Source organism: Nycticebus coucang, chromosome 16 (genome assembly GCF_027406575.1).
Source record: "Nycticebus coucang isolate mNycCou1 chromosome 16, mNycCou1.pri, whole genome shotgun sequence".
Classification (NCBI taxonomy): domain Eukaryota; kingdom Metazoa; phylum Chordata; class Mammalia; order Primates; family Lorisidae; genus Nycticebus; species Nycticebus coucang.
The window spans coordinates 85,470,421-85,488,213 of record NC_069795.1 but is presented as its reverse complement, the minus strand read 5'-3'; the positions used below and the strand labels follow the sequence as shown (position 1 = coordinate 85,488,213).

The following is a 17,793-nucleotide window of genomic DNA, read 5'->3' as shown; positions in this document are numbered from 1 at the left end:
TATCACTTCTCCCAGAGTTCTCTCAAAGGAGCCTCCTACTCGAGAAGCAACATGGAAATCCAGGTGCTCCTTATTCATAGCTCCATGGGTGCTCCATCCCCCTTAGGGACAGAGGTGTGTGATCGTACTCAGATGGTGCACGGGCTGTGGCCATAGGAACACGCAGGGTTTTTATCCCATCCCCCTCCTCACACCACCCTACCTTGTGAACCAGCATACCATACTCAGTGAGTTGCAGCAGCCCCTGAAGGACCTGGCTTGACGTTCTGATCCTCTTCTCTAGAGTCGGGGAGAATGCTCCAGACATTGCTGGCTGCTCTGTCCTGGGAGCCAGAGGCTGCAAAGGGCTGAAGCAGGAAATAGGAGAAAGAGATCCCCTGGCTGCTGCTTTCTGAAACTGAGAGCCTTACTGTAGTGACTGGATCTGTCAACTTAGCAACCCCTCCCTTCTCAAAGAGAAGAGCGGAGTGGGATAAGAAAAGAGCTTGAAAAGGCCCCAGTTCTAATAGAAACTATACGTTGAGCAAATCATGGCATTTCCTTCATATTGTGAATTATAGCCAGCATTCAGTCCATAGGTGGAGAAAGCTGAGCTGTGGGGTATGAAATAGGACTTACCCTCTGTTGTTCTTGTGGCCTGTGCCATATCCCAACATTTCCTGGTGATTCTTAAAACTGTACTCACCTGGACATTTGGACAGGACACGTTTCTAAGTACCAAACATTTCTCTGTTTTGTGTGTATGTGTTATTGAAAAACTATAAATGAGCAAAGTAATGACAGGTTAAACATTTGTAAATTTAAGAATAAATTTCCCTTCTATTCTCATTCTAAAGTTGTAAAATTCAGCTTCTTAGCCACAACTTGGTTTTGTCAGTTTCTTGGGAATCCATTTCAGAGATGCTCCATGATGAAATAAACACAGATGTATGTGCATTACTACACAAGTGATAACCTTCTACTTGCTGTCGTAAGCCTTAAAGGATTCTTTTTGACATATTTCATTTAAACTACTTTGTGCTGAAGTTTTCTTGGTGGCACCTTTGTTTTGATACAAAGTGAAGGTAGAGTTGAAGGTGAAATTTTCAAGAAAGCCTTCATTTACTTAGTCTCATTAATATATTGTCACTGCCCTGGGAGAATATGCTACCACTGTGCCCGAGCTCCCCTGCCTTGTGGAGATCATTCCTGCTACCTTTGTCTTAGCTTTTCACTCGTTCTTTTTGCTTAGCCTTGTTCAGAGAGCGCAACAACTTCCACTAAATGGTCGTTTTAGACTTACGTAGTTTCCCTTTTCTGCATAAGTGAAGCAAAAGAATTATCACATATATGCCGATTTTGTACAAGTCACTTACATATAATTGAGCTCAGTGACACTCAACCTCAGTGATAACTGTAGGTTGGGACCCACTTCGGGGTCACAATCAGTTTAGTGGGTCACCATAAATATTTTTAAAATAAATATAACAGAAAATATAACAGGTACTGTTACATGCTTTTAATAGGTGAGGAAAATTGACTCTGAGGCAGCATTGTCTGATTATCTGATGTATAAGGGAGAGGCAGAGTTTGCAGTTTACATTTTAGGGCTTAAAGTTTTATACTATTTTCTTTCAGACATATTTTATTTCTGCATTAGTTATTACTAATGGAAATGAGTTCTTTCTTGACTTGAAACTTAAGATTTGGTAACCATGACTAAAAAAATTTTTCACGTGTGTGTGTGGTCCAACCCAATCTGTTTTGTCCTCATAATTTAAATTGTTATTAATTTGAGGAGGATTTTGTACTTATCTTAAGGTTTAGAATTTCCTCAAAGAACCAACAACTCTCCATACAACAAAGTTGGAGAAATGAGAGCTTCCAAAGCTAGAAGACTCTGTAGCCGTGGTACACCAGATGAGGCCCGCGGGTCTAAGTCAGCATCACTGGGGAACGTGTAGGGCAGCACCTGTGGCTCAAAGGAGTAGGGCGCTGGCCCCATATGCCGGAGGTGGCAGGTTCAAACCCAGCCCTGGCCAAAAACTGCAAAAAAAAAAAGGGGGGTGGGGAGGAACGTGTAGCAATGCAGAAGCTCCTGCCTCAGCCCAGACCTCCTGGATCAGGGTCTGCATTTTATCTAGGTCTCCTGGTGATTTTAACACTGCCGCTTGAGAAGTACTGGTCAAAGACATATCATTTTCTTTTTAACATCCATTGAGCAGTTGAATAGCTTTCCATTTTTCAATCATTGAACCTATGAACCTACATTATTGAGAGAGTATCGTGACTGAAGCCTTGTGCCAGGTGGTAGGGATATAAAGATATTAAATCAAGAGTAGGCTCTACTTATAAGAAGCTTCAGTTCTAAGTAGGAGAGGGTGACCGCCACACATCAAAGCAATCAAATAGTACAGGCACTATGACAGCACTGGATTGGAGGCACAAAAGGGCATTGCTCAAAATCTCTGGGTCTGTGTGTAGATTTTACAGCAGTGCTTCTGACCCTTTCACAGGGGAAGCCTATGACCATCCTGCATATCAGATATTTACATTATGATTCATAATAGTTGCAAAGTTACAGTTGTGAAGTAGCAACAAAAATAATTTTATGGTTGGAGGTCTTGGGGGTCACCACAACATGAGGAACTGTATTAAAGGGTGGCAGCATTAGGAAGGTTGAGAACCACTGTTTTGCAGTGTTTGAATGAAGAAGAAAGAGTGGGCTTTCTTTTTCTCCCTCTCTCCCTCCCTTTCTTCCTTGAAAATGAATTTAAACTTCACTGATGGTCTGAGTTCAATTGCTGCGTTTTCCACTCTTATCACCCATAGCCAATATTTTACCTCCTTTGCAGGTATATTGTTACTTTTTCCCTCTGGTGAAGCGTTTATTTCATGCAGGGTAAGCATTTTCTGCATTGAGGCTGATGCCTTTCCTGGCTGCTGGACGCATGTGCTAGGGTGACTGTATTTGATCATAACCCAGCTGGCACCAGTTACCCACCCCTGCTTCTCAGGGCCACGGCCTTTCTACCCCTATGTGGGAAAGGAAAGCTTGAGGACACAGGATGCATCGCTGGGTTTTCTGGAATTTCTCTTCAACTCTTTTTCGGCTAACAATGTACATAATAGAATATTTTTTGAAGTAAATTTGCAGAGAGCCTTGTTTGAGAATAAGCCATGTAATACTTTGTTTGCCCAACTTACCCTTTAGCACCTCATGGTGCTACCTCTGGCACAAAGCAAAACCCTTTTGAACATTGGCTGAGTAATTTGGGTTGATATGGACCAAAGCGAGTGAGATCCTTCTTAACTTCTCTGCAAGGTGGAGTGAGAATCCATTTCTAGCTCTGTATTTCACTAGCTATGTAACTTGAAGTAAACCATTTTACATGGAAATTGAAGCATACATGCATTTTGTGTATAAGTCAGCTTTAGAGGGTGAGGGAATGGGGGAACGGAGTGAACCAGTTTGCAGGCATGTGTCTGTGGCCACTCCCCTTTTCTAATACTTAGATTTTATCCTAAATTTGATACATTACCTGATGGTGGGTTCATGGGGGGGGGGTGCATTTGTCTGATTTTTTTCCAATACCCATGAAGGTGACAAGGTTTGGGAGTTGAACTGGGATTCCTCTCCAAGGCAGAGAGGACAGGGTCGTGGTGAGGTCTGCGCCTTTGCATGGCCAGCTGGCGGGTACTGCCGCTCATTCCTCTGGGTGCTTTTCTCCAGGAGGGTCACCACCTAAGCAGTTAAGCTTTGTGCTGTTCCATTATTTTCAAAAATATACTGTAATGCAAATGATCTCCTTCTCCCTTACCCCACTCATATATATACATGTGTTTTATTTTCCCATCTTCCTTAAATGTGGAAATTCTGCCTTATCTCTTAAGCTAAGCTTATTCTTACTACAACTTTGAAGCATTTTCTTCTTGTTTACTCACATATTAAAATGATGTAGTGTAAGTCAGAATTTTTATAACTTTTAGTCTGATTTAGGGTAGTTGTTAAGAGTTTTTCCTTCCAACTCTCCCAATTAGTTTATGCTTAACTCCAAAGAGGCCCATTTTCTCTCTCTTTCACATTTGTATGTTTTTGAGACAATTACACATTCCTCTTCATCTTTTGAAAATGTGAACTTCTCTGTAAAGAATGCAGTGAGAAGTCTTTAATGGTTGTGCTTGAAAAACTAAAAACTTTGTTCTGGTGTAGTAATTGATCTAAAGAAAGCAGATTATTATTATTAGTTTATCATGAGGGCTTTTAAAATCTTCCTAATTTTGCTCAGAATATATAGTCTATGTTGTTTTCAGTTTTTTTTTTTTTTTAAAGAATACATCTCTTTTTTTTTTCTTTCCTGTTCCTTTTTATACTCTGAGGATTATCATCAGCGCATGTCTTGCTATGTGTAAGTTCCATTAGAGAAACTGGGTAAAGAAGGATATCCTTGGAAAGGACAGAGAGTCATACATTTTATTTTAAGATAAATTATCTGGGACATTTTGGAACCTTCATGTGGCTTTCCTGGGCCTGTTTGATAATATGATCTCCAAGAGTTTCTTCAGTTCTGATTCTGTCGGATGTCCTGACAATTCTCCACAACGTAACAGAATCCAAGGCAGTAAAAGAAAGTACTTGGAAATCCATTTTTAGAATGGGTATTAAGAAGATCCAGGTCCAGATGTGGCTTTAAGTGTGCAAATTAGCTGTGAACTAGAGTCTGGTCATTGTGTCTTCAGCAGACTAACTCCCCCTTGCTTTACGGTTTAAGGGGTCATTGTGAGCATGTTTCTCATACTTACACCTTTGAAAACAGGAAAGAACTGGGTGACAGTTCTCTTAACAGGTATTAAATATTTTTTCTTGCAATGGTGGCCAAATGAGAGTTTCTCAATCTTGGCTACACATTAGAGTCAACTGGGATTGAATTTTGATTCATTGACTGATTAACTCGTTCATTTCACCTCCCCCCATCACCTGGCTTTTCTATTCTGTGACATAATTTATCAAATTCTTGTAATCCTTTAGACCTAAAGTGGAAATAATGTGGTACTTTGCTTAGTACAGTGGGTTCTCAAAGTGTTGTTCCAGATATACGTCAGAATCGCCTAGAAACTTGCTAGAAATGCAGGTCATTGGGCTCCACCCCAGAACTATTGAATCAGACTCTCTGGGGTTGAGACCCAATAGTCTGTGTTTTAACAAGTCCTTTCAGAGATTCAGATGAACTCTGAAGTTTGAGAATCATAAGCACAGAGTTTTTGTATGAACGAGAGGTAGAGTATGCACATCTTAGCATGCTACCTGGCATTGTGAGAGTCCAGGAAGCACAACGCTCTAGAGATGGTAAGCTTGACTGCTTAGCAGTCTGGATTTGGCTGGGAGCTAGACTTGGGAGCAGTTAGCTACTCTTCCAATTCTAAGACTTATTTATAAAGCAAATAGAGCCCAACTTAACCATTTCAAAGTCAAATCAGAACAACCAAAAGAATTCACCATCTTTCCATTGATCCCATCCTTCAATTCTTAGACTTTTGTTTTTCTGAAGACCAAAGTCATGGTTTTAATACTATCCAAACACACTTCCCGCCTCCACCACCTCTTGATGAAGGCCGTTTCAAAGTGCAGGTAAGAGCTGCGGTCAGTAAGCCATACTAGGAAGCTCATGAATGATGGAGATGGCTTCCTTGCCATGAACTACTGAATGACTGAAATGCAAGGAAAAGCTACATATTCATAAACAGAGAAGGCCACTTCCACCACATGTCAAAAATGTTATTTTTAAAAAGACTAGAGAAAGGGGTTAAAGATAGAAGTTTCTGTTTTCTCAGTAGAATTTCTTGCGAAGACTATTTAAAAAGATTTCATACCATGAGCCATGGATACATGTGTCTATTAACTCTGATTTTAGAGATTGTATGCACTCCTTCAACAATGTAACTACAGTGTGCTGTTCTTGTTGGTCAGAGTTTTTTGATATCCCAGAGTCTTTTTACTACCTGCTGTCATTGTCGATTTCTAATGTGGATGTTTCTTATTCCTATTTCTCCTAATTTGCTTTGCAAATACTTTTAGATTAGTCTTTAGTAAATTGTATTGTAACAAGCGTTCCTTCATTTCTCTGAAATCCTTGGTGGATTCCTTGTATGCATGCTAAAATTCAAACCCTTTGCCAGAGGTACAATACACTTAAAAGCTTATTTTCATCACGCTCTAATTTTTACACATGCCTATGTTTTTGTTATGCTGTGATTTGCTGTTTATTCTTGATAGCCTGATGCTTTTGAACTCTATGCCTGTGTTCCCCTGCCTCCAAGAGTAGACTTGCTCTGTCCATCATAATATTTCAGGGCAATTATATGGTCCAGTAGAACCTCCCTTGTACCTCCACCTGGACATAAAGTTTATTTTAATTTCTGGAAGTTTGTTTGTACATTTTCATAAATTTCACCTTGTATTTTCCTTACTTGGATATGTATTTTTTTCCTCTGCTATTTGATTGCAAATTTATTGAGGGTGAGCACCAAGTCTTACATAATTCAGTAACCCCATCCTCCACCCCAAGCTGATTCCCTGCTTTTAGTTATTGTATTTGACCCCTCTTGACTAGCTTTTATGCCACTTTTAAATATCAAATCTGTTCTCTTTCTTCTGAAAGTTAAGGCTACTAATTAAACTGAGGGAAACTAAGATAGGGAATAATTACTATACAAGGCAAAAAATTACATGTCAAAGCCAATTAGAAGAGGCTAAAATGCCAGCAAATACATCTTTTTTAAGAGTTCTGCAAAGCCTTGTCCCTGTTAACTTCATGTATGCGTTTTCTTTCTGCAGGTGATGCTCTTCCACCCCCACCTCCACCTCTAGATGACCCCGGGGCCCTTCCTCCAGGCTCGGGAAACTTCCCTCCTCCACCACCTCTTGATGAAGGCAGTTTCAAAGTGCAGGTAAGAGCTGTGGTCTGTAAGCCATACTAGGAAGCTCATGAATTTAGAGATCTTACTCAGGTGGGTGAGCATCCATCCAGAACTGAAGAGAGCTTTACAGCTTACAGAGAACTAAGGCCCTTTACTGCAAAAGGCCCAACTCAAGCTTCTCAGAGTTCCACCGGCTTAACTCTCTGAAGCTCTGGAAATCCTTTTACCTACTAATCTTGTTTTCAAAATCCAAAGCCATTTTTTTAGGCATGCCATTCGAGAAGTCCACATGTTCTTGTTATCCTGAGGGAACACAACAATATTGCCTTTGCTCTCTTTCTACAAACTTTGGGTTCTAAGTGAGTGAGGCTGACGTTTTAAGGCTCTGGTTGGTCACTGTAGGTCCTATTGGTCAGAAACATTTTTCTAGCAAAGCAACATCAAAAATCCTTAGGGCTTTCTATTCAGGGTAATTTCAAGGATGCATATTATAGACATACACCAATTAAATAAATCATTTATGTTCCAGAGGTTAGTGATTACAAAGTAATTTAGAACTAAAGTTAGAAGCGATAGTAGAAGTAATTCTCAGACTGTGATGGTAGGTGACTGGCAACCAGCTGCCACCTTTTAAGCTGAAGAACTCATTCATGTCAGGAAGAAAAAGTAATAAAGTCATAGAATTACTGTTACATTTGTAGGTGTGATTATGTCAGTTTAGACATATTAAAGAAAAGAAATGGTCTTCTTCCTTTTGGAAAATGAAAGTATTTGTGGATTAAATGGAATGATGTCTGGTATTTGTTTAAAAATAATAAGACTAGAGAACTACTGAGTGAGGATGTAAGTGAAAAAAGATTAGTTATGAGTTGGTGCATGGAGATTTATTCTAAGCCATAGGGAATAACAACGTAAATAATTCAGTCTATTGTCTAAATTTCTCCTAAATTTTGGGTTGGAGAAGATAATGGAAGAAATGATTAACTCATTCAACAAATATTATGCATTCTGTGTTCATACGTGGGTATTATTTGAGCACTAGGAATTTTATAGCAAAAAGACAGACCCAGCTCTGTTCTCACGGAATGTACAAGTTAGTGGAACTAGGGGAAGTAAACGAAATATATACATTACAATGTACATTCGAATTCATGAGTGCCGTGGCTGTGGAAACAGGGGATGGGATATGTCTTACCTAGAGCAGGCAGAGATAATAGTGCTTCACTGAGAAAGTGACACTTAAAACAGAGATTGAAGAAGGAGAGGAGAGAATGGCCATCAGATCTTCTTGGGGAGTATATTTCCATGTAGTAAAGAGAAGAAGCTTTTTATATTTTTGATCAGCTGAAATTAGTGAGTTCAAGTTTTAACTAATACATTCTAATTCAGTTTAGAGTCTAGTTCTTTAAAGCCTATTAACTTTTTCTTTTTGCCTTTCATATATATACCACAAATTTTCTGGATTTTTATTTTACCATAAGCTAGCAAAATCAAAAATCAGATGCCAATAATGAACACGAGCACTACAAAGTTTATATTTATTTTATGCAACAGATAGAATCCTTAGCAAATAAAAATGTGATAGATTTTTCTTATTTTCAGTCATTTTGGAAGTTTTTTTTTTTAAGGTTTATTTTAGAATATTATGGAGGCACACATGTTTTGGTTACATTATTTGCATTTGTACAGATTGAGTGAAATGTACAAGTGTGTTCTTCACCCTCCCTGATAGTGTACACTGTGCTTGTTAGGTGTGAATTTGCCCATCTCCTCCTGGCCCCTCCCACCTGCTTGATTTTCCTGGAGTTTTATTTCCATATGTGCATGTAAGTGTTGATCGATTAGTTCCAATTTAGTATTGGCAGCATTTGGGGTTTGTTTTTCCAATCTTGTGATATTTCACTTAGAAAAATGGTCTCCAGTTCCATCCAGGTTGTTACAAAAGACACTAGATCACTCTTTGTGTGTGCGCGTGTGGCTGAGTAGTAATGCTCCATGGTATACACATACCTCATTTTATTAATCCACTCTTGTATTGGTGGGCACTGCGTTGACGCCACATCTTCACGATTATGAATTGCACTGCTATAAACGTTCAAATACAAATGTCTTTTTATAAAAGATCTTTTTCTTTTCTTTTGGTAAATACCTAATAGTGGGATTGGTGGATGAAATGGTAGGTCTGCTTTTAGTTCTTTGAGGTGACTCCATACTGCTCTCCCTAAAGGTTGTATTAGGTTGCAATTGCACCGACAGCGTTTCTTTCTCTCTGTATCCATGCCGGTACCTGTTGTTCTGGGACTTTCTGCTAAGAGCCAGTTTTTGGAGTTAAGTGATATCTCACTGTGGGTTTGGTTTGCATTTCCTTAATGATTAGAAGTGTTGAGCAGTTTTTCATTTTGTTGACCATTGGTCAACAGTTTCTGTTTATATCTTTTGCCCACTTTTTCATGGGGTGGTTTGATTTTTTTCTTGCTGATGTGCGTGAGATCTTTGTAGATTCTCATCACCAGCCCTTTATGGGATGTGTAGCATGTGAATATTGTCTCCTATTCTGTCGGTTTTCCATTCGTTCTGTTGATTGTTTCTTTCACTGTGCAGAAGCTTTTTAATTTGATCAGAACCCATTTATTTGCTTTTGTTATTACTGTAATGGCTTCTGGGGTCTTTTTCATAAATTCTTTATCTAGGCCAATATCTATAAGGGTTTCAAAAATTTTCATCTAGAATTTTTACAGTTTCCTGCCTTTGATTTAAATTGGTTATCCATCGTGAACTAATTTTTGTGAGTGATAAGACATGTGGATCCTTTTTCAGGCTTCTACCTCTGGCTATCCAACTTTCCCAGCACCATTTATCAAATGGGGATTCTTTTCCCCAGTGCCTGTTTTTGTCTGCTTTGTCAAAGGTCAGACAGAAATATGAGCATGGTTTTCATACTTGGGTTCTCTGTTCTGATCTATAGGCTTTGCTTCTGTTTTTTGTGCCAGTACCATGCTGTTTTGTAGTATAGTTGGAAGTCTGGTACAGAGTGACTCCTCCCAGTTTGTTCTTACTGTATAAGGCCCTGCTTGGGTCCTCCGCAGTTTCCTTCCTTAGTGCTTTGTACCTCTCCCTTTGGAGGCCTTTCAGCTACTTAATGAAATATATTCCTAGGTATTTTATTCTCTTTGCTGCTATTGTGAAAGGTATTGAGTCTTTGATTGGATTCTTGGTTTGAAGACTATACTTTCATGGATCATGGCTATACTTGGTTTTTAGCGATTATTAGTAAAAATTTTTACAAACCCTTAGAGTTTGCTTTTTAAATACCTTTGCTCTTATTTTGTTGAAGTTGGTATTTTGTATGTTATTTAATATGCATGACTAAAAACTTCACTTACCGTATTTTCTCTCTTGGATTGTTGTTGAAGCCATTAAGTTGCATTTTAAATCTTGAATTCTCAAAAGGTTGTTTGAACTGGTTATGGAAGACTTGTGTTTGAAAGCTGGTTACACAGCTTATTCTAGATGTGTGATCTTGTGCAGACCACACCAGGTTCCTCATAGTTAAAAGTCAGGTAAACATCCCGAGTTGTTTTTTTTTTTTTTTTTTGGAGATACAGTCTTGCTGTGCCACCCAGGCTAGAGTGCCCTGGCATTGTAGTTCACAGCATCCTCAAATGCTTAAATCAAATGATCCTCCTGCCTCAACTTCCCCAGTAGCTGGGACGACAGGTGCCCACCACCATGTTGGGCTATTCGAGACAGGTTCTCGCTCTTATTCAGGCTGGTCATGAACTCATGAACTCAAGGGATCCACTTGGCTGGGCCTCCCAGAGTGCTAGAATTACAGGTGTGAGTCACCAGGCCTGGCCCATACTGCTTCTTAACAATTAAATGAAATACAGATGGATTTGAAAGAGTAAACTGAAATGGCTATACAGATACTTTGATTTGTAGTAGGTATTACTATGTAAGAACACTAAAAAGGCTTTGCTAGTAGGTTTCATTAAAAAAAAAAAAATGGGGCTTTCTTTTTCTGTGTGGACCTTGTTCTGGTAAATGTTCTGAAGCCCATGGCTTTGTTTTTGAGAAGAAAGGAACTAAACAAATAAAGCTTGTTGCCATGTTGTACCCTGTAAGACAGAAGGGAGGGGGATAGAAAATAAAGTTTGCCAAATGCAGATGGAGAAATCTGATAGGAAGTGACATGTTATTTTTGAGGCTCTTCATGTGGTATTGGTGAGTTAAAAAAAAATCAGCCCTTTGCTGTGTCTGAGTGGTTTGCATGTGACTGCGGCATGGCCCTGCTTTGGCCGTATTTTCATACCTTTAGATATGAGTTTACTGTAGCCTAAAGTAGTATGATCACTGCAGAAACTTTTTTTTTTTTTTTTGAGGCAGAGTGTCACCCTCAGTAGAGTGTTGGGGCGTTATTGCTCACAGCATCGTCAAACTCTTGGGCTGAAGTAGTCATCTTACTTCAGCCTCTCAAGTAGCTGAAACTTTTGGTGCCTGTCACAACGCATGGCTATTTTTAGAGATGGGGCCTTGCTCTGGCTCAGGCTGGTCTTGAACTCATGAGCTCAAGCATTTTTCCCACCTCTGACTCCCAGACTGCTAGAATTACAAGTGTGACCCACCGCACCCAGCCTTCCTGCAGAAAACGTGGTTCTTTTTCCTTTCAGCCATGATAAAACCTCACGCTGCCATGTCCAAATTATAGCTGATAAATATGTGTATTTATATAGTTGTTTGTTTATATTTCCAGCTGAATTTTCAGGTCAGGGCCAGAAGAATGTCTACTAAGCGTGACTGTAAGAATTCTAAGATTTTCTGATCTGAGAGGGACCCTAGAGACCATTCAGTCCCACCCTGAACCAGGCATCTCCTGGCAGCCTTTGTGAGTATGTGCTGAAAGAATTAATTCCCTTTTATTGGAAATTGGGAAACTGAGACTGAAGGAATTGTAGATTCTGTAGTTTTGAAAGAACTAATGCATTTGAGAAATCTTAACTTGTGGACTTGACCTTCCTCCCACTGTCCCAGATGGCCTGTGAATTTGATTTTGCTTTTGTCTTCTGTGGCACTGTAAGGCTCTGAGCCTCACAGTAGGGGTTGCCTGCTTTTATTTGGAAGGACCAGATGCTTCTGGAATTTTGCTTGGCTCTCTGATTGTTTTATATGTGCTATGAACTTTCTTATTTTCTTTGCAAAGGCAAATAATACTTGGTACCAAGGATTCTTGTTTTGACAATTCTCAATTTTATAGGAAAAGCTGAATTTTGGAAAACAAATGAAAGATTGGGTTTGCTTTACTGTCAGGATCAATTTGACCTAAGTGTCTGTGATGCTTGGAGTGACTCTTTGCCAGCCACTTGATTCATTCATTTGTTCCTCATTCATTTAGTGTAAACTGAGTACCTTCTATAAGTAGACACCTCTGCTAGAGATTCTAGCCTTAGAACTTGGCATCATAAGTGTAGTGCTCCGAGTCTCAAACTTGGGACTGCCAGCTTTGTTCTGATCCGATGCCATAGCTGGCATTTTCTTTCTATTTTCAGCCAGCCTGTGGGCAAGTATACAACGTTGGTTATTGTAGTTACAAAGGGGGAAAATGTCTCATAGAATTTCAGGTTTATAAGTGAATTAGAGATTATACATTCACATTCCTTTTTTTTTAGTTTGTTTTAATCTTCTAATTTTCCCTCAATTTACCAGAGTGTTTATAGGTAACTATTTCAGATGAGGCAATGTTGAAGGGTTAAAAAATGGATCAGGTTGGATGTGGTGGCTCATGCCTGGAATCCTAGCACTCTGAAAGGCGAAGACTTGAGCTCAAGAGTTCAAGACCAGCCTGAGCAAGCGTGAGACCCCATCTCTAAAAATAGCTGGGTGTTGTGGCGGGCACCTAGAGTCCTAGCCACTCAGGAGGCTGAGGCAAGAGGATGGCTTGAACCGAAGAGTTTGACATTGCTGTGAGCTGTGACACCGTAACACTCTACTGAGGGAGATAGAGTGAGACTCTGTCTCAAAAAAAAAAGGGATATGGTACTCAAAATCAAGTTTTGGAGAAGCACCTTCAATTAAGGTGTTTTATGATAAATTATGCTGTAGTCGTCCAGCTTTGATCACAAGCATAAAGTGCTGGGGGATATGGGAAATAAATTAGCTATGATTGAGGATACGCAAGGTGGATTCTTGGAGATGATTGCAATTGAATTGAGCTCTGATGGCTGGGTAGGGCCTTAACTTTCAGAGAGAGAGGAATGGATTTTTCAACAGCAAGTTAAAAAGAATAAAACCACAGAGGAAAAAAGCACAAACAGGTATGACAGGACTTGAGTTTCCAGCTGTGAAGTCTACTCTTTGGTTCTGAAACCATGCACCATTTTTTTTGCAGGTGTTTGTATTATTTTAAACATATGGGTGACACGCCCAGATCTGTTGTTGAATGCCAAATAGACTGCTACTATAACGCAAAATATTTTGCACTGTAGGAAAGCCATGAAAACAATTCTGAGTTTTCTAGTAAACTTCCTTGAGATCTGATGGCTTTGAATTCACGAACTCAATGTTTAATTTCCACTTTTTTTTTTTTTTTTTTTTAGGGACAGAGTTTCACTTTGTCACCCTCGGTAAAGTGCCGTGGAGTCACAGCTCCCAGCAACCTCCCGCTCCTGGACTTAGGCAATTCTCTTGCCTCAGCCTCCGGAGTGGCTGGGACTACAGGTGCCTGCCACAATGCCGGGCTATTTTTTGTTGCAGTTTGGCCAGGGCCCAGTTTGAACCCGCCAACCTCAGTATGTGGGGCTGGCGCCCTACCCACTGAGCCACAGGCACCGGCCCTTAATTTCCACTTTTTACAACCTCTTTGCTTGACTTTTCTTTATGACCTCTACTTGAGAACTGCTGACCATGCTTCTTTCACTGGGGCCCAGCCCTGTAGCTTGCTTTTATTTGCCCCCTGTCCAGTGCTTGCAAACTTCTGATCTTCATTCTCTTTTCTTTTCATTCAGGCAACATGGCCATTTTTTACTACGATGACCCCAATCCCTTGACCTCTGAATGCAGACTGGTTTTGCTCATTGTTGATTACTCTAAATGTTAAAAATTTACTTTTTCTTATTGAACTGAAACTTTTGCCTTTATAATTTTCTCACACTGATTTTCTTCCTACCCTCTTAAAGAATGATGCAAAGTCCGAAGAATGGTCAGTTTAGGAGAGAGATAGGTGCCCGCTCCTCAAGGAGTTGGGTATATAAAGCTACTGAAAGAGGGGACTTCTCTAATGAGAAAGTGAGGACAGGGTGACGTACACTATACCTAGTGTTGGTGGAAAGGGCGAGGAAGACACCTCTGAAATCATTTGTTTTAGAATCAGCTTCAAAAGCTCTTAAGCAAACTCAGTCCTTATGAAAATGTGCTTGGTCAATGGTAGGTTGTAATCATTTTTTTGTCTTACCTATTTCATTTATTTTATGTAACCATGATAAGTTTGAAAATCTATTGAAGTAGTTTAGAAGGAAGGGCACTGGAATTTGTGTCTTGTGAGTCTGTCTCGTACTGTCATGGTCACAGGTACGGAATGATAGGATTTTACTTGTAAGCATAAAGAACCCCAGCCAACAGCCTTGGTTACAGTCATTTATGAACGAACAGACATTGGAAGCTGGGCTGGCTTCTATGGTTTGGACATAACCTAATCTTATCCCTTGTTCCTTCTGCTACACGTTAGTGTGATGAGGAAGGGGAGGCTGCGTGTAAAAGGAGATCCAGGCTACTAAGGTTAAGAGCAGAAGCCATAGACAGTGTTGCCAGAAGAAAATCAAAATCGTCAGTGAGAGCTAATACACTGTGAAGTGCTTGCCCTCTCTGCAGGGTAAGGATGCAGGGATCTATTGATTCATGGAAACATACTGAAGGAGGGATTTGGCGCTTACTTCTTCCTGGCCCTTTGCTGATTCCTTTTGGGTCAGCGAGCCTTAGCTGATTTGCAGGTTGTTTGTGATCCTGGCAGCAGCAGCAGCAACAACAGCTTGCTTTTCAATTATCCCCGACGTTTATGGTGCACGTAGGTAGGTCAGCAAGGCTGGGCAGATCCTTCAGCATGTTGCTGTCTTCGGTAGAGGTGACTCTCTACATGGGAATGTCAACGTTTGCCTGTTTTCTTTGTGCTCTCAATCATTCTCTGATTGGTTATTCAGATGAGAAAAGAGGGAAAGTTTTGGTATCTGGACTTGTAAAAATATCTCGGAGGGTAGCAGACTCAGAGTCAACGGGGGAGTATTCCATTGCTTCATTTAGCAGCCGGGGCCTTTTCCCATGAAATGGCGTAGTTTCTCCTCCTGTTTTTTAAGAGTTAACTTAAAGAGGTAAACCTTTCCCTTCCCCTGGGATTGAGAGAGGAGTGTGTCTACACATCTGTACACCCACCTCCTACCCTCATCAACCGGATTACCTCTCACTGCTCCCATGACTACCTTGAAATGATCTAAGGCAGCACGTTCATGATCTCTGGAATATAAAAAAATTTTTAAGTGCTGGACAAAAAACGTCTATGGGGGTACTGGTTGTGCTCAGTTCTGCTATATGTAGGGGTAACTGATGAGTTTAGCTTTGCTTTAGTTCTTGAGTTTCTATATAGAGAGTAATTGCTTGCATATAACAGACTATTTCCTTTGCTCAAAGCTAAATGAAACTGCTGTTGGTTATTTATGAGTTAGCATAAGTTTTTATCTCATCATGAGCCTTGTTCGTTTTTTCAAAGCTGAAATGTATTTATTATTCTTTTTTTACTTACAAAAAAGTAAAGTGTATTTTTCCCCTTGTATGAACATAATATAAATAAATCAAATAATATAGATTAGGTGTTTTCAAATATGCTTCTTTCTATACGAAGATTATCATCTGCATGTGTACCTCCCTCCCCAGAGAATAAAAGCTTGAATTTTCCTCTCTTCCCTTCTTCATCCCAAGCGTTATTGAAACAATTTTGAGAACATATTGTAATAGTTTTAACTTTATAGCAAATCTCTTTCAAGAATTGTTTCTTGCATTAAGTTGTACAACATTAGTAAAATAAAACTACAACTTTTACTTGTTTATTGTGCAGTTTTTTCTTTCTTTCTTTTTTTTTTTCATTATCCTGATTCTTTTCCTATTTTTCTTTTTGTCACAATACTTCATCACTGTACCCTTGATGGGAAGGTTATACGGGTGATAGATTTTGTAGTCTTTCTATATCTGAAAATGACTTATTTTTGCCTTCATATCTGATTAAAAATTTGACTATATGTTGAATTAATGGATCAAATTTCCTTCAGCTCAAATACTGTACGAAGATGTAAGCACTGTCATTTAGTATTATTTTAGTGTTTAGTGCTGCAGATGAAGTCAGATGCCAATCTCAGGAACTTTTTTTCAATCCAGTAACTTTTCCTTATTTGCCTGTGAGCTTTATTTGTTGGATTCAGCAATCACACTACACTGTGTCTGGATACAGTTCCCTTCATGGTCAACCTACTGGTCCTTCTCTGCATTCAGTGATTTTGTTTGATTTGAAGAAGGAGCGCTTTTTAGTGAAGGGGGACTTTGTCGGGGGAATATTATTGAGAAAAAGCATTTTAATATTTCCTTTGACTTTTTTCTTCTTTATGGAATCCTACTACACCGTGTTGGATTTTTTTCTCTGTCATTCGTTATGATCTTCTTTTTTCAGTTGTTTCCCCGTATGGAAGAATTTCTGTTCTTTATTTTCGATTATAGTTGTGGTGATCTTCTGCTTTTGACTTACAAACATGATAGCCACCTGCATTTGGGGAGAATATTTGGTAGAGGGTGGCTTTGGATCTGTTATTTGGGGTGACCTAACTAGCTTGTACTTCAAACTTTACCTTTTGTCTAAATCATGAACACATAGTCCTTTAAAAAGCAGAGGGACCATAGAGTATATGCATTTAGTTCTCACCCAGTATGTGTAATTAGGAGACAAGGCCAGCACAAGAGGTGCCCTATGTAGATACACGGGCCAGGGCCAGGAGTTGATCAGAAAGTGTTATGCCAGCCCCCAGGCATAACATTGGTTTGGGATGCACAGGGAGACCAGAAAGCCCTATGTACCAGCCAAGTGGAACTGAGCCAGCCCTTCTGTGTGGGGGCCTCTCCGGGACTCCTCGAGACCTTTTCAATTTCTTCCTTTATTTCTTTCCCACCCATGCCTCTGCTTCTTAATATCCATTGTCAAGAGTGTTGGGGATTGTGGCAGAGTCCTTTTTAACAAAAAGAATGAACTGTGATTTCACAGCTCTTTTGGCTGACTTTGCTTACACTCTATGTACCCCTAATTTCCCTTCTAGAGAAGCTCCCCCAACCCTCACCCTTTTTTCTGTGTCACCTTGAGGTCAGTTCAGATTCTTGTTCCTTTTTCTCATTATCTCATCCTGGGTCTGCTGCCTCTGGGAGGCTCATCACAGAAAAGTGCTCCTAGATTACATCAGCTAAGCCAATGAAAGTTAGGGACAGCACAGTTCACACTGCAAATGCGAGTTCCAGGCTTCCTGGGTCACGCTTGGCTCCACGCTCACTAGCTGCATGACTACGAGGTCTGACAATGAATTTGTGAACTCATCCTCGAGAAACAGCTACATATCTCACTGCTGAATATCACTATGGTCACCTTAAAGTGCTCCCCTTGGCCATCTGGTGATCATAGGTATGTAGTGCTTTTTGAGGGTGAATCCATGAACTTCATTGTCTGACCTTCTACGGCTATGCTGTCTAACCATTCTTTGTCCCAGTTTAATCTTCTGTAACATGGGCATAATTAATACGCTTACCTCTTTGGTTTGTTGTGATATTTCAAAGAAATAATACACTTAGGGAATAGTGTACGTGACTAAGTTCTGATACGAT

General features: G+C 39.9%; 1 protein-coding gene across 10 annotated transcripts in view; it reads left to right on the top strand.

Moving 5' to 3' along the window:
- Window positions 1–17,793, top strand: part of LPP (LIM domain containing preferred translocation partner in lipoma) — a 730,287-nt gene that overhangs the window by 302,296 nt on the left and 410,198 nt on the right. For all 10 annotated transcript variants that reach the window (XM_053564331.1, XM_053564334.1, XM_053564332.1 and 7 more), the window contains one exon: window positions 6,815–6,927. In XM_053564331.1, coding sequence (XP_053420306.1) covers window positions 6,815–6,927 — 113 coding nt within the window. The remainder of the gene's footprint in view (window positions 1–6,814; window positions 6,928–17,793) is intronic.